General features: G+C 39.7%; 2 protein-coding genes across 7 annotated transcripts; both read left to right on the forward strand.

Moving 5' to 3' along the window:
- The first annotated feature begins 2,128 nt into the window (after positions 1 to 2,128).
- On the forward strand, positions 2,129 to 14,171 carry nap1l4a (nucleosome assembly protein 1-like 4a). 6 transcript variants are annotated; one of them, XM_020641665.3, is made up of 15 exons: positions 2,129 to 2,220; positions 3,650 to 3,699; positions 3,879 to 3,954; positions 4,441 to 4,585; positions 5,127 to 5,213; positions 6,613 to 6,747; positions 6,832 to 6,903; positions 6,991 to 7,130; positions 7,370 to 7,515; positions 9,768 to 9,787; positions 9,906 to 10,025; positions 10,195 to 10,230; positions 10,407 to 10,460; positions 12,067 to 12,101; positions 12,494 to 14,171. In XM_020641665.3, exons 1-14 carry the CDS (start codon positions 2,150 to 2,152, stop codon positions 12,070 to 12,072), a joined length of 1,158 nt encoding a protein of 385 aa, XP_020497321.2. In that variant the 5' UTR covers positions 2,129 to 2,149; the 3' UTR covers positions 12,073 to 12,101; positions 12,494 to 14,171. The 6 variants fall into 6 exon arrangements, with proteins under 6 accessions (XP_020497321.2, XP_020497297.2, XP_065812747.1 ...); XM_020641641.3 differs by lacking the exon at positions 12,067 to 12,101; XM_065956675.1 differs by lacking the exon at positions 12,067 to 12,101 and having other exon boundaries at positions 3,882 to 3,954.
- An 11,544-nt stretch (positions 14,172 to 25,715) lies between these two features.
- phlda2 (pleckstrin homology-like domain, family A, member 2) lies at positions 25,716 to 26,775 on the forward strand. The gene is made up of 2 exons (XM_020642599.3): positions 25,716 to 26,293; positions 26,414 to 26,775. Exon 1 carries the CDS (start codon positions 25,839 to 25,841, stop codon positions 26,253 to 26,255), a length of 417 nt encoding a protein of 138 aa, XP_020498255.1. The 5' UTR covers positions 25,716 to 25,838; the 3' UTR covers positions 26,256 to 26,293; positions 26,414 to 26,775.
- Positions 26,776 to 27,700: the final 925 nt, after the last annotated feature.

Genomic DNA, 27,700 nt, shown 5'->3' on the forward strand with positions numbered 1-27,700 from the left:
GCTTAAACAACATATGTCGTCCCTTTATCTTCAATCTGTAATGGGTTTTAAAAAAAGACGTTCAGATGGATAAACAGGAAGTTAATCACAAGCAATGGGGGGAGGGTCACGTTTTCCAGAATGGACAAACAGAGAACATATTATTTTAAGGAAGAGAAAATATGAGTTAGACAAGACAGCTTACAACTGTTATTTTATAGATTTAGATAGATAGATAGATAGATAGATAGAGAGATAGGCATGACTTACAACTAAATATAACATTTGTTCTTTTGTTTGTTCACTCTTTTTAACTTCAGCCATGCAGGCAGCTACGCTATCTTAGCGTAGTAGGGTATAGATAGATAGAATATAGACCAGTGGAAATGCAGGAGCACACATCGTTTCAGTAGCCAGGTGTGTGTCTGCCCACTCAGGGGGTATAGAAACAGTCTGAAGGGGGTGGGGGGTAATCTGGGAGTCTGTCTCTCTGACAAACTGAAGCTGTAAAGTAGGCTACAGCTTTGTGTTACAGCTGCAGGTGTTACTATTGTCTTAACAGTATCGCAGTCACTTCAACAAAGACTTCCGCAGTGGGTCACAAAACTATCAAAGGCTTTCACAGACTGAATTCAGAGCCTTTTTCTGTTCTTTGATTTATTAGCTGCAACTAAAATTCTACATCTCACAAAGGTCAAAATGCTGATCTAGTGTACATTAAGTCACTGTTTCTATATAAAAAAAACAATATAATAATGCATTTCCAAAATTAGCAACAGTACACTTGTTTCATGATCTCTAGCTCGTCCTAAATGCTACACAATCACATTTGATTACCTCTCTTGGAACAGAACCTGCTGGTAAATGTCACACTTTGACAGGCACAAAGCCTGGTCACCAATCGTACCCTGAGGGACTGCAGTGCTGTCACTTCCTCTCAAGTGTGCAGACAACACAGTGGTTGATAGTAAACAGAAAGAAAGAGTCTTTTTTTTAACGTCTGTAACTTATAGGGCTACTTCTGCAACAAGTAAATTTCCGACAAATAAAAACTTGCTGGATCAGTGAAGTACTGTGTGTGAATATGATGTTATTTGACAGCGCAGGTAAATGATAACTTTTGTCCCACTGCCTTGCTGTTGCACATAGGTAACAGCTTGTTGATGCACTTCCTCAAACATAGTTTAACAATGTGTTGTTTCATAACAAAGATGTAGCCTATAAGCTATTTTGCGGTGTATGAATAAAAATCAACATAGCATTCCTGCCATCTTGTCAAAATGTCTTGGAAGAGTGAAAACACTTTTGAGTCTTCAATAAATTAGAAGAAATATAGTATTTGGAGAAGAAAAACATGAATAAACAAGCTTCAAACAACACGCACATCACTTGTCGACTGTACTTGAGTGCAAAATAAGAATTCCTTTCTGTTCTTTGAGACCCCAGCAGATTCACTTTCCCCTCTACGTTTCTTCTATGAAGCATGGGTATATGAAACCCCCTTGTGGTCAAACATGATATGTCAGATTCTGTGTTTTTTTTAACAAAAGTGCAAAAGTGCCTGAATAAATTTAGTCTCACAGACTCACTAGAACTCACAGCATAAAGCTTTAGACCAATATCTATTTCATCTTGTTAAAAGCTTAAATCCCCTCTAAAGTCAATGTCTCTTAGACCTCCTTGAGATTAATTTTACAACGAATAACTACATTTTATACTCCGAACGACTAGATGAAATTCAATAAATATTTTACCTCAAATATGGCAGTCAGTTTTCGGATTTCAGTGGAAGGGATTTGCAATGGTGTGTATGTATAATTCTCCCTTATCCAAGATGAAGACAAAATCGCTCTGACTTTGAAAAGTAGGCCTATAGCTCATATTATTTCTGCATTAATCCCACACGGTTAAAATCGGTTTGTTTTGTTTATTTGTGGTTTATTTTCCTCTGGAACTTGTTTTGTACAATATGGTTGTACAGGAAGAATAAGGCCAACAATTGGATTTTGTTTGCATATTTTCTTTTTCTGTTTTAAAAAGCAGAAATGATTATTATTATTATTATTAATAATAATAATAATAATAATAATAATAATAAAGAATACATCAAGTGTGCCATGCAGTGGATATTTCGCATCGTACCTGAACGCAACACGTCGACAGCTGTCCAATGAAACTCGAGGATGCTGAAGCGCGTGTGTTGCTCGCGCGACTAGCAGGTAGGATTCCGCTCAGCTCGAGGTGAGACTGCTAAACAGCTAGCTCAAAAAATACTTTAACAGCCAGCTGCTACTCTGTGACGGCGTTAATCGTGAACATCGTGCCTTCTCTGACTAACCTGACAGACACTTAGTGAACAGTGTGTCATCACTCGCGACGCTATATTAAAGCTAACGCTAGCTAGCTTGTGTTAGCTTCAGTGCTATCAGGATGTTAGCATGTGTAGCGTTAACTTCACCTAATCACCACTTTAACTATGTTACGGAAAGGTACCACACTTTTGCTATAACCACACATAAAACGATCGCTTTCCTCCTTTAGAACCAACCGAACACAAAGGGTTAACCTGCTAACCTTTGCACTTGACATCTTTGTTCACGGCACGTTGACTCGTAGTTTGTTGCTAACTTTGTAGCTCAGCTAGCTGCTGCTACATTTATGAACCGCCCACAGTAGATGGTTATTAGTGTTTCCCTGTTGATGTATCGGCGTAGCTTGAGCTGTTATTGTTTTATAAAGTGTCATGTGTGGCTGTCAGTGGCAGCGTTTGTTACTTAAATTAATGTTAATGGAGATGCTAACTTGGTTGTAGCCCAGCTGCTATTAGCGTGTCAGTGCGTCATCGGCCTGCGCTTACTCAACAGCAGCGTGCTGATCAGTCAGCTTCTCTGTCTGTCTGTCTCTGTCTGTCTGTCTGTCTGTCTCTGTCTCTCTCTCTGTCTGTCTCTGTCTGTCTGTCTGTCTGTCTCTGTCTGTCTCTGTCTGTCTGTCTGTCTCTGTCTGTCTGTCTCTGTCTGTCTGTCTGTCTGTCTGTCTCTGCCTGTCTGTCTGTCTCTGTCTGTCTGTCTCTGTCTGTCTCTGCCTGCCTGCCTGCCTGTCTGTCTGTCTCTGTCTGTCTGTCTGTCTGTCTGTGTCTGTTTGTCTCTGTCTGTCTCTGTTTGTCTCTGTCTGTCTCTGTCTGTCTGTCTGTCTGTCTGTCTGTCTGTGTCTGTCTGTCTGTCTCTGTCTGTCTCTGCCTGCCTGCCTGTCTGTCTCTGTCTGTCTGTCTCTGTCTGTCTGTCTGTCTCTGTCTGTCTCTGTCTGCCTGCCTGTCTGTCTCTGTCTGTCTGTCTGTCTCTGTCTGTCTGTTTGTCTCTGTCTGTCTCTGTCTGTCTGTCTGTGTCTGTTTGTCTCTGTCTGTCTCTGTCTGTCTGTCTGTCTGCCTGCCTCTGTCTGCTTTATACACGTGTCAGCTTGTTTCTGATCTTTAACCACATATTTTACATTTGAGACAGTGTTGATTTTTGTGCGACGTAAAGAAAACTCACTCACACACAGGTCACTATAAATGACTGTCGACACCCTGCTGCGGGGTTTTCTCTCCCGTTTCTGGTTCTGTGGGTTTTTACGATGTCACAGTTTGTGACTCTGTAAAAACAAATGTCTAATACACATCATGTGTTTCTGTCAGAGGAAGGAGTTGCCACTCGGTAATGGACGCCACTAAAGGTAAAGACAAAGGTATTTTAAAATAAGCTTACTGTACAAAATGATCATGAAACATTGTTGTACAAGTTATTTTTTGAGTTTTAAGATTGACTTCTACATAGTCATGGGTCACATCATAGTTAGACATTACAACAAGTGAACGCTATAATGTGAGGTACCTGCATTACTTACCTGCAAGTCTTTTGGTTTAGCAGGTAAAGGGGATCAAGGGATGCAAGCTCCAGGTGGGCAGATGGACAAACCTGTCAGCTTCCACTTCTTGGAAAGGTCAGTGCAGATGGTTTATTTTGTGTTTTCTTGCATGAATTTGTAGTTTGAAATTGATGTATTGCCATGGTTACAATATGCTCTTGTTGACATAAGTTGATGAACAACTTAAATTAAAACTTGATGATATAACTACTTTGGCTCTCACCTTATGCTATGTGAATACTACTATTTTTATTGAAACACATTTGGACTTGACTTGAAATCATTAGTTTTGGTCTCAATAGCCAACTTTCAATTTCAGGTAAAGAATTTTCTGAGAGGTTTACAACAAAATAACCATATTTCCTCTTCCTGTTAAATGTTTCTAATGTCTGATCACTCATCCTGTAAGGGGCTTTCACAAACCTTTTCCACAAATTAAAAATCCAATCAAATTAATTCCAACGTACAGTATGTCCCAACTGCTATCTTATGATTGAGTGGTATGTTTATCTTTTAATTGTTAAATTCGTATTAATTCTAATTTTTTCTGTTCTCCAATAGCATGCTTCCAAAAGTAGTGAAGAGGCGAGTTCATGCCTTGAAAAGGCTACAGGTGCAATGTGCCAACATAGAGGCTAAATTCTACGAGGAGGTCCATGAGCTTGAGAGGAAGTATGCTGCCCTCTATCAGCCACTGTTTGAGAAGGTACCTTAAATAAAAAAAATAACATTTCCTTTGCTTTTCTTGGCTGTCACCCCTGACCTGTCTTTTTACGTTAAGACAAACAGTCAAAAGTGTTTGAAAATCAGATGATATGAATGTCTCATTTGTATTTAAGGATCCCTTTTCTTGTTTCCTGCACTATCGGGTGGTTAAATATGTCTTACTGGCCTGATCTGAGGTCATTAAGGATGCATCCTTAGTGCTAAATTGAAAACTGCTACAACGAGTAGTCAACTGTTCTTTTGTCAGTCAAGGCTATTTCCAGAGTGAGTGACAAGAATTCTGCCATTCTTAGTCACAGTGAAGACTGGCAGCTGCAAGCCTACTGCACCTGTCTGTGTATATATGTGTCAATGTGTGTGTGTGTAAGTCTCTCTCAAATGACGTGAATCTCAGTGTGCATGCTGAAAAAATTCTGTATTATCAAATGAATGCTTGTTAATTTACAAATATTTTACTACAATATATCCCAATCATCTCCTCTAATGACTAACATTTTGTCTTATGTGTGTGTGCATTACAGAGACGAGATATAGTCACAGGAACAGTGGAACCCACAGATGAAGAGTGTGAGTGGCACAGTGACAGAGAGGAAGAGGAGGAGCTAGCTGTAAGTACAGCCTGATAACTAATACTTCTTTTTTCAACGTAATAGTAAATGATTTGTATTACAACCACAAAAGTTTTCTTCTCTTAAATAATACTAGCACTCTCCCTTAGAACTTCAGCCTGAACTTATATCATGATTTAAAATTGTATTGGTAAATTCAAGTACGTTACTATAGCAGACTGATGAGACCAGATTTTTTAAATGGTTGTGAAACAGGCTGGAATTAAAGTGACAATATGTAGGAACTTGGTTTGGTTCCAGTTAAAGGTCTCTGAGTGTAACTGCACTTTAGTAAAACCCACAGTGTTGTTATGCCTCCCCCACCTCTCCCCCTCACAGACAACGTGCATTTGTTGACAAGCAGAGGAGAGATGTCGTAGAGAGCCAAAGACAAATGTCGGCTGACAAGATTTTGTTACCAGATTTTGCACAAATATACCGCTGTAAGCCTCTATAGCCCGTTATTGATATAACTTTTAGGGCAAGATGGATTTATTTATTTGTATGCAAGCCTAAGACATAACTTGGGTTAATTGACTTTTTGCACCCGGGAAAGCTGTTAAACACGAGACATCGATAATGTCGAGATCTGTTATGGAAAATACCTGCTGGGATGTACACTCTGCCTCATCTCTTTTTCTCTTCTTATCTTCATCTGCCACTGTCATCTTCTGTCTCTTAGCTTCAGCCGTTGTATCTTAAAAGTACAGAGAAGGTTTAACTGGCACTTCTTCTGAGAGAACCACAGCCTGCTGCCAAACTTACAGAGTACTATGGCGTCCTGTGGACATGAGAGAGATGCTATTCTGACCGTTGAAAGTTGTACATTTTAGATCAACTTTGAAACTTCTATTTTAAGATGGAAAAGTTTCCTATTGTTGCTTTAATACGACTATATTAAACCTAGAAAAGCAAACAAGACTGTCAGGAATAAGTCTGATATTTTCCTGTAGTGATTTTTAATGCCTATTATTACTGATTGATACTTTTTACCATTAAATGAACCAGGATGAGACTTTCAGCAGAAAACATTTCTTAAATGCGTACAAGACAGGAGCAGCAAAGATTGAAGACTAAACGCTTTGTCACTGGGGTCGAGATACGCAAGATATACACAAACAGACAGTAACCGTAACCTTCAATGAAATATGAGAGTTCTCAGAACAAACTTAATGTCCAAAGTTTTTCCCTCCATGGTGTATTTAAATACTCCTCTTGAGTCAAGGAAACACTGAAAAGTATTTCTCTGAACTTGATGGTATCTGATTTCTCTGCACAAATGAGATGTTTCCTGAAAAAGACCTGGATCTCAACAAGTCTTCTTAAAAGCTTAACAAACTAAATTGTTCAGACTTTCTAATCAGTGACAGTGAATTTTGATTATTGCTTTGCTTCTTAGGAGGAGGTAAAGGAAAAAGCAGCTATTGAGGATTCAAAGAAAGAGGAAGCCACACCACAGGAAGACCCCAAAGGCATCCCAGAGTTCTGGCTCACCATATTCAAGAGTGTGGACATGCTCAGTGACATGCTACAGGTACATTTAAATCAACTATATTTGAGCCTTAGACACACACATTTGAGAAGTGTCTCTGACCTGATCTATTTCATGTATAAACAGGAACATGATGAGCCCATCCTAAAGCACCTGAAAGATATTCAAGTCAAGTTTTCTGAACCAGGACAGCCAATGGTCAGTATCATCAATTATTGCGAATAAACTAAATAAAGGTAAACTGCTGAATGAAAAAATGTATCTTTATTTGTCTTTCTTCTACAGAGTTTCACATTAGAGTTTCATTTTGAGCCCAATGGCTACTTCAACAATGCAGTCCTCACTAAGGTCTACAAGATGAAGTCAGAACCTGATACAACAGACCCCTTCTCATTCGAGGGTCCAGAGATCATTGATTGTGAAGGGTGAGAGCTGGAGAACACAAACATGTTTGTTAAATCGTGGCTTTGACTCTTGTGGTGCTGAGTTTTAAAGGGGAAGTTGTGTAGTTTGTAAAACATTCCTCTTCACTCTTGCTATATTAATCTCTCCTGATTTAGCATCCCACATATCAGCCTCCTCTTGGCATTTCTTCCAACATTTACCTTTTTTGCGTTCTTACTTTCTGCCGCCTCTCACTTCTTTTTTCATCTTCTCTCTCTAGCTGTCAGATCGACTGGCACAAGGGGAAGGATGTGACGGTGAAAACCATAAAGAAAAAGCAAAAGCATAAAGGCCGTGGCACCGTCCGCACTGTGACCAAACAGGTCCCCAACGACTCCTTCTTCAACTTCTTTAACCCTATTAAAGGTGAGAACACACACAAAAATGCACACACCACTATGAGGCTTTCTTTTAAGCTTCAATTAAAAAATCACTCTCACTTCAACAAATCCTGTATGATTCTCTCACATTTTAAATCACAGCTTTGCTTTGTTAGCTGTGTACACACGCTGTTCACAAACTCCCTTAAGCAAACTCCAATCACTGAACACTCACACATGTCTGCTTGAAAGTCAATGTGTCTGTGATTCCTGCAGGCGGGGCGATAACATGCTTACATTCAGGTCATGTGCTTCTACCATTTGTCACTGCATTTAGCTGACTTCAACAGCAAGTGGCGCCAGACTCTTGTCAGATTGTTCAGTGTTCATCTGTGCACACAGATCGGTCAGTGTTTCTGTTGTTCAGTGATGATGTACATGAGGGTTTTCTCACTAAACTGAATTAAAAATTTAGCACAAATGTTGAAATGAAGAAACATTTATTCTTCAAGTCTTAAGTGTACTCTATATATAGTACACCTAACAAGTGCTTTAAAAAAATTAAATATTCAATAACTTAAGACAACAAACCACAAATGGAGTGCTTTACACAAGCCCTTTACGTTTTTGTTTTCAAGGTTTATCCCTTAAATCAAATAACTTGATGATTCTTTTTCTCTTAAAACATCAACAAGTTAGGCAGCAAACACGCTGAATTCAATGACTGTGTCCTCTCTCCTGTGTACCATATTTTCCGCACTATAAGGCGCACCGGATTATAAGGCGCACCTTCAATGAGTTTCCTATTTTAGAACTGTTTTCATATATAAGGCACACCGGATTATAAGGCGCATAGAATAGAAGATACTGCAGTCAAACGTTTGACTGGGGTTGCGTTATGCATCCACTAGATGGAGCTGTGCTAAAGGGAATGTCAACAAAACAGTCAGATAAAGTCAAACTTTATTAAGCGTTCTGACAACTTCGTTCACTCCCATGGTAACGATGTTCAAACGTTCAACATTGTTCAGTTACGTATAACACGTAAAGCTCACTTTTTCAGTTCATTCCCCGTCCACGAATGCCTCGAATTCTTCTTCTTCAGTGTCCGAATTGAACAGTTGGGCGAGTACGGCATCCAAAATGCCCGGCTCCTTCTCGTCATTATCCGAGTCAGTGTCGCTGAGCGCCGTGTACAACCAGTATGGATCAACCAATTAACCAATTGATCCACATATAAGGCGCTCCGGATTATAAGGCGCACTGTCGTTTTTTGAGAAAATTAAAGGCTTTTAAGTGCGCCTTATAGTGCGGAAAATACGGTAGTCATGGTACCTGGCTGACATGCTGGGACCTATTCTGACTTTGACAAGTTGACCTGATACCTAATTGGCTGAGCTAATGTTTGCCTTACTGGTTCAGTCACATCCTCAGTATATAAGTGGTGAATATAAATAGCTCCTTGACAAGTGTGTTCAGGTGTGAAGCGCTGGTGTTTGGATGTCCAATAGTGAATAAGCCATCGCTCTCTGATCATGTGAAAAGAGCACATGTAACTTAACTGCTGTGTAGTCTGTGGATATGTGTTGTGAGAAAATTGTCTTTTTCATTTTTCATCATGGCAACAGAAGCAAAACAACATGATAACAACTTGTCATATCTACATCTGTCCTTGTAGAAAAAGCATGCTTTGGGATCGGTTGTATGTCTATCAAGTTTTGAGGAAATATTATGTGTTTTTCTCAAAAACATATTCTTTGTTGGCACAAACTCAATGGAATACTTCATTGAGAGTAGGGTATCTCGAATAAATCAGACGGACAGGTATTTGCTAGTTGTGTGAAATTGTGTGTTTGTTTTTAGACTGTAAGTTTACTCTTTAACTCCCAAAAAAGGCCTGCTCGCTCTATATATTTTTGAATTTCTTTAAAAACACAGTCTCTAATCATGCTGTATTGGGAGGAGCTGAAGGAATAGATGATGTCACCTTTTATCAGTGGGGTGGAGCACAGCTGTTGTTGTAAAGAGCCTATCACCTTCTATATGCATGCTGCGACCTGCCGTTCATGACATGATGACATTGATAATAACCACAGACGTTCCCTTAAATGGGATCCCAAAGCTTTTGTTTAAATGACAAATGTAACTTCCCTTGTGACTGTTTGGTCAAACTAATAATTATAGATAAGATGTGCCACAGTCAAGCTTTAATGAGCATTGCTTTGCCTTGTATAGTCATTGTAAAGGACTTTGTTGAGAGTATTATTGCCTAACTGCTGATGTGTCATTTTTCTACAGTTTCTCCAGATGGAGAGATGGTGAGTAAAATGTAGCTCATTATTCCTCAAATCACCATGCATTTTATTGCATCTCTTATTACTGTCATTCTGGGTTTTTTTTGTGTTAAACTGGTCTCATTGTGATCTTCTTTTATAGGACGAGGACTGTGAGTTCACCCTAGCCACAGACTTTGAGATCGGTCATTTCTTCCGTGAGAGAATAATTCCCAGAGCGGTGCTGTATTTCACTGGAGAGGCCCTGGAGGATGACGAGAGTGTGAGTCTTTTTTTACTGTTAAACAAGCACGCAAAAAAGAGATGCAGGAGCACAATAAAGCCATATCAGATGTTTGCAGGCTTAAAATGATTATTTAAGGACATAAGCTGATCTTGTCTGAACTTTTGTACCACGGGTGTTCACTCTCAATATAATTGTTTTGTTACAGTTTGAAGAGGAGGAGCTGGAAGAGGGAGATGAAGAGGTTAGTGCTACTACTTGATTTAAGTGTTAATTTGTTCTTAAAAACCAGGCAGCTGGTCTTTCTTTATCACCATACATATTGAAGCTTTAACATGTAATTATAGAAGTCCTGGTATATATTTTGTGAAAGAATGGGTTCTTTGAATATTGTTGAATCGTCTTGTCTTTGTGTCTCAGGAGCAAGATGAGGATGGTGATGATGACGATGATGAGGGAGACTTTGACCCCAAGGTCAGTAACTATTTTAAAATGTTTGTTTCTGCTTGTATCATAGATTGTGGCTCTGCTCAAGATGTACGTGTCAAACTTTTTGAAGTTAACGTCAAGTTCTTTCATTTATTACTAAGCCTTCTGGAGTAATGCAATGCTATTTGGGCTGTCAATTAATGTACATTTTTAATTGCATGTTTGACTTTTTATTTTATTTTGCTTTTACATTTCATTTTGAAATCAGGTTGATTCTGGTAGATTAAAGGTTGCAACATTAACTTCTCACTGAAAATCAATGTTGTTAAGAATCCAAAGTTAAACGAAAACCGCTGAAAAGGAAGAGTAAAAAAGTGAGATGTTTTTTGTCATGAGGAGGATATTACATTTGACTGGTCAGCTGTTTACAAGTTTTTTAGAATGATTAGTGTCGTTCTTTTTTGTTACTGTGACTACAGGGCGATGCTGCGGAGGCTTATCCAATAAATGTTATGAGATTTTGCTTTTTGCACTGCACACACATTGATACACCTAATTAAGTCTTACACAAAAGAAAACAAATTTTGCATAACACTTTGAGGGAAGGATCATTCAGTTGAAACTTATTTGTACACTGTCCACTGTGTATTGCTTACATTAAATTCAAGTTTTACATATGATAAAAGTTTATATCAAAATAACAAATAATCGAAAGTTTGTCACTCATATCTTCATCTCCAGCAGTGTTTGTAGTCGCCTTATCCTTGAGTGCGGTGCTTATAAAAGGTTTGCACATCAGGTTATTTTGCCCCGATCAGGTAATAGACACTCTTTAGCAAATACTTGTTGCATGCTTAAAAATGAATTATGGTCTGCCATGAGATTAACATTAAATGGGAGTTTCCATAACACTGCATAGTTTGCCCCATTTATTTTCATGATAATGTGCTGCCTTGACCCAACATGGCTGAGCTGGGAAAAAGCCCCAGAGTAATCTGTAATTTCACTAATGTAGATGAAAAAGGGTGATTGTTTCAAAGATGGAACTGAAAACTGTCCATAACAAGCCAGGGTCTGGTTTGTCATCCATTATTGTTTTTGAGCAGTGATTATCTAATTATCAAATCTTGTGAAGCATCTGTCCTTAAAATCCAGAAAGCACAGTGTGTTTTAGCTACACATGCAGTTTAAAGCTTTTACTTTAGAGCTGTGAATGCTCTTACATTGTATCAACCAGCTCTGACCTGAAGTCAATCCTGCATACGGCAGACTTTTTAAGAGGTCGTGTCATGCAATCTGTCTTAGACCATTGGTTACAAATTATGATATAACAGCAGCCTGTGAAAGAGCCTTTATTTTGTGGTTTGAGCTGACTACACTCCACTATGAGCTATTCCAGTCTGATAGTGATTAAGTCCATACCCTGGCCTGTTAGCAGTTTCTTCAGAGGTGAGCAACAATGATGTTTTGTCTGTGTGAGTGTCTGTAGGCGCTGAGTGTTTCTCTCGTGGTACCTGCCGTCAGCTCATCAAGAGTTATTCAGTGTGCTCATTCACTGACCTCAGCAATGTCTCACTGTCATTTCTGAATGTGATGATTAAACTTGTGCATGTTGTTGTCTCTCCCTCCCCTGGATTCCCCTCCATTACAGGCATAATCAATCATTCTCACCCCATGCATTTCTAGGTAAGGGAGAAGTAAGGATGGCGTCCTGCTTACATTATACACTGCTACATTAGGCTTTGATTTAGTATTCTGTCTGCCTTTGTCTCCCACTACATCCTTGATTCTCCCAGTATTCTGAGGTGTTGAAGATCCTTAACTCACATCTTGGTTAGCTACTCCTTTTAATCCCTGTCCCCCTACACCATCCAGCTTTTCTTTTTCTTCCTTCTGTCACCCTATCTCAGGTTTCTAAAAATTTTTCCCTTTGCTGTAACAAACCAGGGTGTAAAAAAAAAAAAAAAAAAGTAGTTTCCTTTCTCTAGTCTGCATCTGCTCTGTCATTAGCCTCTTCTTGTTGGCTTCATTAGCTGTCTGTCTTCCTGGGTGCTTAACTGTTTTTTCTCTCCACACAGAAAGAACAGCCCCAGCCTGCCGAATGCAAACAGCAGTAACCGTGGTGACCAGAAGATATGGAGACCTGTTGTCCATTAAATCAGTTCTTAGCCAATCAGCAAGTACTCCAATCTTGCAGGCTCCGCCATTTTATGAACTCTCATCTGAACGCAATAGAACGCAAACCAAACTGCGTTTTTACTATGTGCATGACTTCTTTTCTTTCGTCTTGCGCCCATCTCACCCCTTTTTTATTTGGCTTCATTCAAACTCAAAGCAGGAAGTGACTTGACTGAGATAAAATACCATGGCATCACGTAGGGACAGTCCTCTTTGGTAAAGTGGAGAGGCTTATGACTGCCAAGAAACTCAAAACATCATATGGATTAAAAGATAGGAAAGGAATGGATCCCAACTTTAGTTTTCATGGACATACATCAGTTACTCAGGGTTTTTTAATGCCAACAAGCGACGTGCAAGTTTACTCAGAAACTGCTGAACAAGTTTGACTTAATCTTTCACTGGGGTTGCTGCAGTGTTTTTCTTTTGTTATGGTGTTTTTAAGAGACATACAATGTATCATTTTGAATTTAATTTACTGTTTTAAATGTTCATTGTCTTGTCATTAGACTATTTATTCTGGTGTCATGCAGCTGTATCAAGTGGTGCATTTTGGGAACTCCTGAGGCCCAGCTGCAGTAATACGCTCATTCTCATTGGCTCAAATCTTTTTTTGTGGGGGCTTAGCAGGTCAGCAAAACGTGAATACTGCCAAGTTGTGTTTTTTTTGTTATTATCAGAGTGAATTACAAATGTAGAAGAATTAAGTTCTGCTTTAAAACTGATCAATTCTGCCCAGCTGTTTCGGGCTAAACAAGCATTTAAACTGAGCACTTGAATGAACACAGAACTGTGACTGATGTGTGGTTTACCACAATCTGTCATGTAGATCTCTTATCCTGTTTGACCCATCAGCCCTGAAGAACAATTAATGATATTCAGACATTTGAAAATGTCTCCACATTGGTTGATTTCAGCCTGTTGGATTTTCCCAGCCCAACGATCACATCCAGTCTGGTGAATATTTCTCTTAACAGATAACACATGAATACCAACGCAGCGGCTGACTCGCCCGTGGATGTTCACTTCTAGTGTAACTTTAGTTCTTAACAAATGTCCTTTCAAGTCAGTGATGGGGCAGTGTGCGGGAAGTTTGGAATAAATGTAAATTCTGTTGCCAACAAGCCAAAATGAACGACTAAACACACCGTCCTCTTCTATGAAATTGTTTGCCAATTCTCATTAACACACTAATCAAATTCAGCATTTAAAGTTGTTAAAAACTATATAAATATTTATGTTATTGTAAAATGATTCAGTAGAATGTCTGTGGAAAACTAAAAGAGGAGGTTGCCAATGTATTTTATATACTGCACTTGGATTTTGGTCATGTGGTGACTGGCCAGCGACAGCAGTTACAATGGGAAGAAAACCTATCCCTTCTCTTTTTAAAAGAACGATTGTAAATCTTGACGGATCTCTCAGAGCCACGGCTGACATCTTCAAATATACAACATTGAACCGTGTGCTAGCAATGGCCTTAACTGGTTCTTATTCACAATTTGTTACTTGCGCAATATTTCTTTTCAATTTGTACAGTTAGTTAAAATATTCTATTAAAGTTGTGCGACATGAAAATGTGTTGGTCTGACTTCTGTCTTTTAATAATCATGAGTTCAGTGAAAAGTGATTGCCCCCCTCACATAATACAAAAAATACAGTGAGTTAAGATTAGTTTACAGTTAAAGAAATAAAGTTTTTGGCATAAAAAATAATTCCTGTCTTATAAAGTATCTAGCATCTCCTGACATGAATCCTGTGACCTCCTGGAGGGGTCTCGATCCTCCGGTTGGATACCAATGATGCATTTATTTGATCATCTGTAGAGGTAGAGCCCTGTGTAAAGTTATCGTAGATGTCACCGACCTGCACATAAAAAAAGTCAGACCCAACTAATAAAATGAACAGTGTCATCTTCAAGTGTCCTTGTTCTTGTTGGACAGTAAGCCAGTATTCACCATACCACAAAATATATTTGAGCAAGTTACTTTTCTTCTTACAATTACACTTGTGATCTTCCTTCATTGACTAGTCAACACATTTGTAGAGAACAAGGCAGGACAATTAGTCATCAGACTGGTTACACTGGTCAGCTCAACTTCTCTAGCTGCTAAACGTGTATGTGCTTCTCTAACTTTCCCTGTTAGTCCAATGCTGAAAGCACAACCAGACTGCCCACTGAAGCACACACGGCCTTCACTATTAGGCACCAGGTGATGATTTGCAAATCATCAGAGGAAGTTGAGAGTGAAGTATGCGGTCACAGCCTCAGCCCAATGGCCTCGGACTGCCGGAACTGACCCTTTCCTTCCTCACCAGCACCATGGTGACTTTGTACCAGCCTGGTGATCAACAGGCTGCAGGAATTTGCTAACGGTCCGCCAAACATCAGGCAAGGCAGCCAGAATGTCTGGAATTCTGTCTCCCAGATAGAGAAAGCATGCACGCTCCTCTGAGAGACCCTTGTAATGCATTGCGGGAGATAATGGCTGAGTGCTCTGAACTTTCTGGAGGAGGTTGAAGGCTCTTTTTCCTAGCAGCCCAGGTTTTCCGCCGAGTGCTGAGAGACAAGTGCTTTTTCTTATACTTAATGCATCTATCAACACATCCAGCTGTGCGTGTCTGTGCTGCTGTCCTCATGGCAGCAGAGATGACAACCTGTGACTGTGAGAAAACAAGCGTCTGGATTAGATTGAGTTCAGAAGGACAAGGTCACTTAACATTTACCAATAATCAGCTATTTTTATACAGATTAAATGTACAGTATGAGGGTGTTTTGGCACTATTGATTACTACAGCTTCCGTCCTCCACAACAGGAAAAACAAAAAAGAAATCAAAAATGTCTCCAGCTTTAGGGATTTTGCTCTACAGACTGGGGAACAAGACTGTATTCATTGCGAGCTGCTGCGTGGGGGATTTAGGATTGCTGCACAGTAACAAGGAGGCCAATTGTGTCTCAGCACTCATTTCTGTGCTTTCTGTAATGAGGCCAAGAGAATGGTACTGCTCAGTGGTGTTGGACGGATAACTTACCATTCTTACTGTTTCCCCGAAAAAGATTCCCAATCGGTTTCTCCACCAAATATACAATTTGTACCTCGGGCATGTGACTAGCATTTTTACTTGCTCTTTATTTTGATTACTAATCACTACAGCGATTGAGTTTAGAAAAAAAGAGATCTACAAAAGAATAATGATGATGTATTAAGACCTATCATGTTTATATAACATAAGACTTTATTGATTCCTTGGGAAAAATACAGAAGTCCCCATCATGATATGAAGTCATTAAAATGAACTTATTCTTCACTAGCTGCTAAACTCAAGTGACCCTAAGGGATGTTTGATTATACTTCATTACTCATACATTATTTGAGAAGGGGCTATTCAGTAATACAGTATGAGTACCTTCACCTTTGGTGCCCTTAGTTTATTCTGACCCCACAGCTTTTGTTTGTACTATAATAAATTAAAATAAAAGCCTTAACTTTACACAAACTTAATCTACACTTGTGGTGTTAGTACTTTTACATTTTACATTTTATATTCTTTATATTAAGAATGTTTGTCAGGCAAGTGTTACATCCTGGTCTTTAAGAAATATGTAGAAATAGTATTGTAGACTTGTTGTAACCCCAGATGTCTGAGCAGTCACACCCTGGACTGCTGGAAGATGAGATCCAGAGAATGAAAGAGGTGTGCTAAACTGAGTGTGCCGTTAATAAGAAACATTGATTGATTTATTTTAATTAGGTACAGTGCACATTAATGAACATTAACATGTAAATAAGACAGATTGTAGCCATAGACTCATTTCCATCTGTTGTCCCGTGGCAGGTTGGTGGTTCACACATATACAAATTGACATATAAACACAATTACAAGCAAAAACTAAACAGCTACAAAAACTATATTAATTGATACACATATAAAGAAGCATAAAAAGTGGCTGTGCCATGTTGTTCAAAACAAACTTGAACTTGAGTAACAGGTGAAGTTAACTTATCTGGTCGTGTTGAAAGACATGAAGATGAAAGGTAAGCTTTTAATAAAGCTTTTACTATTGAAACAGAGACGGTGTAAAACAAGTATCAACAACAAATATAGAAAGATCCGTTTGATGGGGAACAAAGACATTTATTTATACTGCTGGATTATCCCTGAATCAAGATTTCGTCTCATCTTCATCCAGCAGACATTTAAGTCTTCTTCCTGCTCTCGTCTCAGCTGCAGCTGCACCCACAGTCCCAGTCTTGGCCCGAAGGTGCTGTTGGCACAAACTCTACATGAACGTGAGAACACATGAGTGTGCATGAATGAGTTTGTCTGTGTGGGGTCTTTGTATCATCGTCTCCCGGTCGGAAGTGATACGAGCCAGATTGAGTTGAAGTAAAAGAGGGGATAGAGAGGTTCTTTATGTTGCTGATGCAGGTTTGTGTGCAGAACTAAATGACTTAAACTGACACTGGATAAAGAACAAATTCAGACCTGTGTCTGCGTTGATCAACTGCTGCATGAAGTACAGTGTTATGCTTTATTAGCATCAAGTCAGCCAGAATGTGCACCTCTTTGGTCTCAACTAAAATACTTAACATTTACTTGATAAATTCAGATTGGATTACGACGACACAGTCATGTTTCCCAGAGGTTGAACTTCAGTGATGTTGGTGTTACCTTGACTTCTTTCTCTAGCACCACCATGAGCCTGACGTGATTTTGAGTAAACAACTACTGGATGATTTCCATTGAGCTGGTACAGACTTTCAAGACTTTTTAATCCACAGCTATCATCAGGTCTGAATTTTAATAAACGCATTGGCTAATGTTCAAACTGACATTTCCATCAGACTCAGGTTTTCTTTGTGTTTGCAGCAATGCAAGAGTCCTCGCACACCAAAATCAGATGCTGAACCTGGAAAAAAGCACATCATTTAATGTGAGCAAATGAGCATTCAGCCAGAAGCACCACTGTGACTGTGTACAGCCTCAAAGAGCAATTAGTATGATTGTAGACACTAATACTGGTGTCATGTGGCCCTCACTCTACCTTCTCACATGAAACTCTACTGAAGTTGACCCCGCCAAGTAATCCATGCAGGTTCATAAACACTACAACAAGCAGCTCCAGCCTTTTTACAATATTTCTAATTGGCATTTGATGCATTTTGTTCGTAAAAGACAAACCTGTTTGCTTAACCTTAGAAGAGAGAGAACCACAATTTACATTCATAGTTCAGTTATCTTCATTCGAGTTTTTTGCAGAGATGGTAAGCCAAGAATGTTAAAATTTGCAAGTCAATGAAGTGCTTAGGAACCTAAAAGGGAATGCAATAGTTGAGAAAAAGCACCGAATCAAAAGTCATAAGCTGCCACTTCCTCCTTGAACAAGACCTGTCTTACACTGCAAATGGCTCATGGAAAACTCAGGAAATGAAGAGTGGTGAACAATATCCTCCAGAAATGAGACTAACCATGGCTGTGAGTAACACACAGCGTGGGTCTCACAATGTATTTTCCATTGTTTAAAGCCAGCTCTCCTTCCAATCCCTCCAGTGATGGAAATATGGAAGGATTTTGACAGCTGTTGGCCCAAACACATCTATGTATTCCCCCCTGTTCCTTTCTTTATTATTGTTAAAGGGGCATGCTCAGTCTACCTAGCGCATGTCTTTGGGGAAATGGGAGAAAGCAGTTTGTGCAGAAGGAATAAATCTTAGTAGAAAAGATGAGGGTGTAGAATAAGACGATTACAGTGAGCCATTGTCTGTTTCTAATAAGATTTCAAGAGATTAGAGGGAGTTAAAAAAATGTCAAAGTATTAATGAATGTTGAAAAAGAATCAAAATAACCGTAGACATCAGAGACTTTTCAACAGATTGCCACATTAAAGGAGACCTGTGAGCCAGACACATTTGTTCCTTTGTTAATCTCTCTGTTCTTAACACAGATTACATTACACATGACTGCTGTAACAGAATATTTCCTATTGGCTTTATTGCATTATCACCCTGTACCTTGCCCTACCTGCCTGGTATGTGTGGGAAAGCTTAGCACAGCATAGTGTAAGGGCAGCACACCTCTTTCTGTCTGGAATTATGAATGAATCTGAGAAGGAATCTGTGAATGAGCAACGAGCAGGGTGGGGCATGTTTAACCTGAATCACGCTGCTCGGCCTGTAAGCACACAAACAGGTGTGAAGTTACATAAAGGTGGGCAAAGAGAAAGAAGGATGGTTTGAATACATGTAAATGCTGCGTGGCGTGACATGCTCAGATTTGTTTGAAGGTTAGCAAAGACGGCCATGACAGAATATGATGAGATAAATCATGTTCAAGTTCAAGTATTATTTTCAGACTTGTTTTATTTATGTTTAATATTTTAAAACTTTATTCAAATCACGTTTAGTATTTTAAAACTTGAAATAAGTCATGTTAAGTTTGTCTTTTATTCTTGGCTACCGCTGAAGTATTGCACCATCGATTTCTTGTGAAGTCTTACATTTTTTTTTAAATAAAACTGAAACTTGATTTTGATTGATGACCTCCAGTCAGTTCAGGCATGTTGAATCACCTCTGCTGGAGTGAGGAAACTTTCATTATTTGCCGACTTTTTCATCAACATTTACTTTCCTTTTTCAGCTTCATGTGTATCTGACATTGAGTAATTCAGTATGAGTCCATATTGTTTCTTCACAACATGAGAGATTAAGGCAACATTGTGGAAAAATTTGGCTTGGTCTGCTTTGGCGTCCGCAAAAGATCTTCAACTGTACTGTTGTAAAACACACAAAGTACTGACATAGCCAGCTCTGCGTCAGGATTGCTGCCTAATGTTTCGCAAAGCTCTCGCCAGCAAGTAAGAGCCTGTCCAATAGATCCTCTTGTCCGGCTTCTTGCTCGGTCACTCTCTCTTTTCTCTTTTAAGCTTCATCTGTCACCGTCCTCTTCCGTGTCCTAGCGTCAGCCATTGTATCAAACGGTACTGAAACGGGCTAACTGACTTCTTTTTTGCTGAAGGCTAGTGTGTGAACTAGTGCCTTAAAGAAGTACGCACTTTCTACAAGATAACAGCAGCCTGCTGCCAAAGATATTGTACAATCAGATCAACTTTGAAACTACTATTTTAAGGCTGCACGGACCAGAAACATTTTAAAACATCTAGCTCTAAGTCCAGTCCCTGCCTTCCTTACAGATTAGTTTAAGTTCTCTGGAAAGACTCTAGGTTTATGATATAAGCTGTATTGAAGCTATGCAGACAGCAAAGTGAACGCTACATTCCTGGCAGGAGGAAGGATCGCAGACCTACATACCTGCCATACCTGTCATACTCTGCAGAGTCAAATTGGCAAGAATGAGGCTATGCTGGACTCTGCGAGCTACGATCCGCATCACTTCTCATCACCGAGTCCATTTATGCAGAGAGTGAAGGAAGTGTGGTTATCGCACGCTGTGGTTCACACACCTTTGTGTTGAGGTATGTGTTAATGATGGTAGGACACAGCCATTAGAGTGTTTTAATATGCAGTGACATTTAAGAGAATGTTTTCTCGGCATGAACAACATTCTGGGAATATTTAACAGAGTAAAGAGGCCAACGGAGGAATGTGATTGAATATATTCTCATGTAGTACTAAAGTACAAAAATATGGACATAAGTACCTTTTCTCTATATTTTAAAGATAAATATTTTTCTCTCTATCTTACTGCTGGAGTTCATTTTTCCTTTTCAGGTTGCTATTTTAAAAAGAAATAGAATCCTATAAAATATAATGCATTGTTATATATTAAGCTGCCCTGAATTGAACTGTATCAGTGAGCAACTATTTTGATTATGATAACACTGATGATTCTTCTGCTATGATCATTACTTAGTCTTGGATTGCTACATGTATTTAATTCAAAATAGTCTTTTCCCATCGCTAAACAAGTCCCTGGCTTTAACATAAAACTTGGTGATGGATTGAAGAATATGTTGTAAATTTGAGCCTCTTTGCCGTCTTTAACTCCAGCTCCTCATGAGCCAGTGCACAGAGTAGGTCAGCAGTTACGTTTTTTTTCATTGTTATGCAGTTGTGCAGCAGTTCCTCATGCTGCTCGCTGTTTGTATGATTGACTGTGCGCTGCCCTCATCAGCCATTTGTTCTTTTTCCCACGCTGCTGAATGCCAGTGCAGCCGAAGACACACACACACAGGGCTTATCAGAACAATGCCTCAAATAGCTGCGGAGGCTCATCACAAGGGCATGTCACCAAAGAGCATGCAGGAGAGGATGTGTGTGCGTGTGTGTGTGCGTGCGTGTGTGTGTGTGTGTGTGTGTGTGTGTGTGAGTGACAGGACAAAGTCATAAACGTGTCACAGTATGCAGCTGTTACCTGCGGGCTCTGCTGTACTTGTCAGCGGCCCGTCACAGGCAGCTCATCCATACTGCTCCCCATTGTTACATTGCCTATGTTTAGTTCACTGTCTGACAACAGAGGCTTCAAATGTGTATAAACACAACGCAAATAAACATAATGTGTGCACACATACGCAGTGCAAAACCATTTTTCTGCACTAATCTAAAGAAATAATCAGACAACATAAGTCACCTGCTTTTGAAATTAAATGTACAGTATATTTAAAATGTCTCTCTTTTTATACATGTTTTATACTTTTATAGTTATGATATTGTAATTATCATTAACATTTCAGCCTTGTGAGGTTTTGCCGAACTTTGTGTCCAGACTATTCCGGTAAACTGAGGTCATTAACCTCTGTGTGTAGTTAGTGTAACTGCTGGGTGTGGCAGTTTGTAGCCCACACCTTTAATGACTCTTTATTGCTCTGGTCTGTACAGGGCACTCTTTCATCACACATGATTAATCTTCACAAGATTAAATTTGAAGGTTAAAGCTTCTATAATCTGTCGTTAGTTTAATAATGAATCAAAGGGATCAATAATCTACAGATGATTGGCCAGACCCTTGTTCCTCTCAGCTCTAAAAATGATTTAAGCTTCTTTCAGCTCCTCCTTTTGCCTCTCTGTCTGTTTACTCCTCTAATTTTATTTCAACTTTACTGTTGAGTTGATCTGTCAAGAACCAAAAAAAAGTTAGTCATCTTTAGCAACTAGTAGGTGAACTTTAAGCGGCTAAAGAGAAGAGCGTAACTACTAGGTACATGTTTTTGTAAATGTTGCTGTTCATCTGCAGAATGGTGCACCATAAAAACTCAAAAGGTGATTTTATGTCAATAGTATTTAATGCAGCAAAGTGAACAAAAATATGTTGTGCTTGGGAAAATAAAAATGATATGAAAAATAATTTCAGTCGTCCAATTAATACTAATTAGATCCTAATGAGATACAGCCAGTTCAAATGTATTGTTACTGGTTCTGGGTGGCACCCACACCTTTTCATTTTGTTTCAGTCAGAGTTCTGTTATGCAATCACCTCATTTTTGTTTTAATCAATTAATCTATTAATCTTGAGCACAATCTTGTTTTCTTAATGTTCAACCAAAACAAATGGATCCAGCAGGACTCAATGAGCAGACCTCTGTATCTAAGTTTAGTGTGCTGTGTCTCACAGTAAACATTCAGCAGCTTCATGCCCTGACACGTCCAAACTCTGTTCCGGTCTTTCCACCTGCTGTTTGTCACACACATGTTGCCCTCGGCTGCGAACTCCATCACCCTCAAATAAACAAGGTGGGAAAAAAAACCACATTATGTATGTTGTTTTAACCTTGTTCTCAGCAGCAAATATCTTATCTGTTCAGTTTCTAACCAAAACCTTCCTGTTGTGCGGATCATTCACTTCCTCCCTCTCCTACATGTGAGTCTCTGGAGGTTTTGTTTTGTCTGCGTGGACACAGAGAACCACAGGGTGCTGATTTGGTGCAGAGTGTGACTCCCTCTGGGAATAGTTGTACATTTCCCACAAGCCGGGAAATCAGAGAAACACCTAAGTTCAACCACTAAAATCACTTAGTCACTTATCACTGTGACTAAAATCACAGATTGGATATAGTGTATCCCATATTATGGGAGTCAAAAGGCTTGGTTTTGGTGTGCTGACTGAATATGGATCATTTAGCTTTGGACTGTGTTTTTGTCGTTTTCTCATCGTCTTTGCGTAGAAACACAGAAAAACAACACAAATATTACATATCCATTATTTCCCCCCCTTTTCTTTTGTGACCTAAATTTGAATCCTTAAATATGGATTGACAAAGCATATTCACACACACACACACGCACACGCACACGCACACACGCACGCACACACACACACACACACACACACACACACACACACACACACACACACACACACACACAAACATGCATGCACACGCACACACTCACACACGCTTGCAAACACACACACTGTCTTACCTGGCCCTCCTTTTGCAAACTCTGTCAAAGTAAAGTGCCCCACCACCTGCTGAGTCATTGCCTGGGCATGTCTTCATGGCTATACTCCTACAAATAAAATGCCATATAGGAACACATATACACACAGACACACACAGACACAGACACAGACACGCACACGCACCCACCCACACACACACACACACACACACGCACGCACGCACGCACGCACGCACGCACGCACACACACACAGACACACACACACACACACACACACAGACACACACACACACACACACACAGACACACACAGACACACACACACACACACAGACACACACAGACACACACACACACACACACACAGACACACACACACACACACAGACATAGGGAAGAGAAGTAACCTCTTCACTCAACTCTGTGCACAAATGTGGATTCCTTTTCTCTATTATCAGAGGATTAAATCAGCCACAACATCCCCCTTCAGTGTCAGTACTTGTGCAGGGGATGCTAGGCAGACTGTTTAAAGTGAGTCACCATGGTAACGCCCTTTGTGCTGTCAACTGTCTATACCATCCAAGTAGTGTTGAAGTGAGAAGACTTCTCGGAGATTCTCTCGTACTTAAAGAAAAAGACAAAGTAGTTTGACCCAAATAAGATCACTCAGTGTTTTCACAATCACTGGAGAAAGTTTAGTGAAATTGTGTATGAGTGTATGTGCGTATGGTGTGTTAGTGTGTGCCTGGCTGTGTGTGACATTTGACTTCCTGAGGGAAACTGAAGGAGAAGTTTCCAAAACGTCTGTGAGAGGAGACTGATAGTGAGGCAGACAGGAGAGGCCTGAGAGGGCGCTTGTTGCACGTTTGCCACAAGATACACTGGTTGCATTTGAACTCAACAGTAAGGGGTCAGGGGTCAAGCTTGTGTGGGCGATGGTGGGGAAGAGTTGATGACATCTGCCTTCTTACCGCCTCCTTTTTGCTGATTCGCAGAGGGGTAGGGTTTGGGGATAACAAAGAAACTGGTTTTAATACAACACCAAGTTATTTTTTACACTTGAATGAATCCACAAAACCTGACTTTGTAAAGAAGTTTTGATACTTTGTGATTCCATAAGGCAGAAGCTCAGAGAAGCTCAGTGAAACACACCTAAACACTTCTTCTGTTCCTTTAGATCCTTTAGATGAGAAGGTCAGAACGCTTACTGCCGTAAGAGAAGCAGATGTGACCTATATGCCAGTGGACACACCTATTCAAATATATCAAAGGGCAGTGAAGCTTTCATTTTCTGTCATGACACATAATGATGGGGAAAAATCATGTGGGTGTGAAATTTGCTTTTTCTTTATTGGAAAAGACAGGTATTTATTAGAATGAAAAATTATGTTTTTATGTCATTAAATTCATACATACTGTATTTTAGTAAATCTGGCTTGACATCTTTTGTTGAACTGAATAAAATGACAACACTCAAAACATAAAATTACTTTTTTTTATCAAAACATGTTTGGCAAACTTTCTGGATTTTTTATTGGAGGAAAACATATTTAAATTTGCTTTTGAACATGACACATTTAAATGATTCTTTCTTTTAATGGAAACACTTACTCTTAATGCATAATGGGTTAGGGTTAAGGTCATAATAATGATATATCATTATTTGAAACTTGCCAAACCACTTAAAAGATTGGTACCATATTTTGGTATTTTTTTCTTACTTTATTTATTAGGATCCCCATTAGCACCAGCATACGCATCAGTTATTCTTCCTGGGGTCCAACACACACCCAGTACACACTTATACACAGAACAATATAACAAACAAACAAATACAAACAGCAAGACCAGCTGAGTTTAAATTCATACAGCCCATGGAAAAAAATAAAATAAATAGTCATCCATCAGACATTCCAGGTCTTTAGTCCCAAATTCTATTATAAAAAATCCACTTTTAATTTTATAATTAAGTTAACTTTGGTTAATTGACATTTCAAAGGCGGTAGGGTGACCCACATATAATGTTGAACAACCTTAAAAGTATCTACATGAAAACTGTCTGCTTCCTTCAATTTGTTTCCAGCTCTTTAGCTGCTGATGAACTCTGTGACTCCCTGCGCTCCCTCAACTTTGAAAACTATTTTACTTAGCTGACACCACTCAGTCTGATGATCCTGCTCACTGAGTGGTAACTGAGCTTGAGGATTGTTTGGGTCCTTTACATCCACAGACAGAAATAGTCGAGTCTGTGTAATATAATGCTGACATAGAACAGGTTTTGTCTAATGTGTTACCTTTTTCTTTACAAGAACCAATTGAGTAATATGGCAGTCACTAAGTAGTTATAAAGGGGATGATTAACCTGCTGTAATTGAAAAGTCTTGGTCTCAAACTGCATCAGCGAATCCAGGGATCCCTCTTTATAAATGTTGGATTAAAAGGTTTACTTGGCCAGACAGACTTTTACGCGCGTGTTCGCCCTCAGCCCACATAATCAAACATAATATCCTGATTCATCAACTGGAAAATGGGCAAATATTTGGTCTAATCTCCTCAGCAGGATGTGGATTAGTAATTAACATGCTTGCAGTGTAATTAAGGTCCACGTTAGGACTTCCCCCGCCCTGTTTCCCTCTTGCGCGCAGACTTCCGCCCACTCCGCCCTGAATTACTCCACTCGCAACTGTTGATGCATTCCCCGATCATCTGACGTCAAGTGGGCAGGGCCCAGGCCAGGGCGGACTATAAAAGTCTTCTGGTGCCTAGTTTCATTCACAACGATTCTCAACGTCACTCTGGATTACGGAAAGCTTTGACAGAGAAGCTCCTTCCTCGGGCTCCTTGGACAGGAAAGCAGGGACTTTTACACACAGCCCGCGTGAACAATGAAAATGTCAGCGGAGGAGATCAGCCAGGTCCTCAAGGAGGGAGAGCTGGAGAAGAGGAGCGACAACCTGCTCCAATTCTGGAAGAGGAAGACGTGCGTCCTGACCACGGACAGCCTCAACATCTACGCCGACACGCAGAAGCGCTCCAAGGGAAAGGAGCTGAAGCTGCAGTCCATCAAGAAAGTGGACTGCGTGGAGCGCACCGGCAAGTTCGTCTATTTCACCATCGTGACCACAGACAATAAGGAGATCGATTTCCGGTGCTCCGGGGAGGAGAACTGTTGGAACGCGGTGATCACCATGGCGCTGATCGATTACCAGAACAGAAAGGCTATCGAGGACTTTAAAACCCGACAAGATAACGAGAGCGCGTCACCCGGACAGCAGGAGAGACGCATGGCGAGGGCGCCCTGAGCGCACGAGGACTTCGGCACTTACCCACTCCTAATATGGTGAGAGACGCACCGTGACTTGAACGGACGTGAAACATGAATTAAATAAGAAGAAATAATCAGAGTAAAGTAAGAAAAATATTGACACTAATTATATATTTTCTTCTGATCTCCTTTTAGTGTCAATATGGACCATACAGAAATAGTTCGCGGACCAAAAGGAAGACGAGGTCATCCGGTCCAAAGATGAAGGATTGTTCCGGACTGGGCTCTCGCCGAGGGGAGAGACAGCTGATCTAAACTCGAGAGACACTCAGACAGAGATCCCAACAAACAGGACTGAACCCTTGAATTGTCAAAACTATTTCAAGTTTACTCTCCTGGGAGGAATGACTCCTAAAACCATGATGTTAATTTATTTGTTTCCAGGATATTGTGTTACTGGCAAACAGCTTGTATAGTTTAAATTATTTACTTTTTCAATGTGTGATGACTGATGAGTGTTTATTTATTTGAATAAATATTCATGCTTTTTGACATAACTTTTTGCTCTCCACTACCTTTTTTTAATTTTATTTTCAAAGCGTTTCTACTTGGTGTTGAAGTCAGTCAGTGATTATTACATCATTATAGTCATTGCCGATATATTAAACACTATAGGGCACATTTTACTAGCAACATTTCTTAGTCAATTCCAGACACACAAGAATGAAAAGGGAGTGGAGGACAGGAAAGTCCCCTTCCTCTGCTGTCAGGTGGAATTTGAGTCTTTATTGTAACTGGGAGGGTTTCAGGCCTGAGTCACCACTGATAAGGAGGACAGATTTAGTCATCATCACGGGACACTTGAAAGACTCAGGATGCCTTTGAACACACCTAAACTTTGAACACACCTAAGCTGCTCCTGATGTGCCGGTCAGGGTAGTCTGTTGCTTTTTTGGCCTACATGCTTTTGTGACAGTTTAAAAGTGACATTTTCATTTGAAATATTTGAAGTGTTTCCAGCTGAGCGTCAGAAAAACTTGGTTATAGTTTGATTTTATAGATTTCTAAGAGGTGTTCGGATGACAAAGCCTCCTTATCAGGCGCCTCTGTTCTTTATGAGGCCGAGCCAACGCACAGGAAGTGCACTTTATAGCCCTGTTATCATTAAATAAAAGCTGTTTCACAGGGCGTAATGTGTCACTGGGTACACACCTATTTAATGACTCTCATAACCCAGTGAGCAAAGCCTTGATCATATTCAGAACACCTTGTAAAAAGAGATGAAATGATAAAGTATGTAAAGTTATTTTTAGTTAGCTGTGACATGAGACCGATGTTAATTAGACATTAAATAAGTCCTAAACGTATGAGATAGACTTCAATTGTTCAATGCTGTATTCTTTACTGTAGTAGATACAAAGAATGATCTCAAAATTGGTTATTTTTAAGGATACAAAACTTAATTATTCAAACAAAACCATA

Source organism: Labrus bergylta, chromosome 7 (genome assembly GCF_963930695.1).
Source record: "Labrus bergylta chromosome 7, fLabBer1.1, whole genome shotgun sequence".
Classification (NCBI taxonomy): domain Eukaryota; kingdom Metazoa; phylum Chordata; class Actinopteri; order Labriformes; family Labridae; genus Labrus; species Labrus bergylta.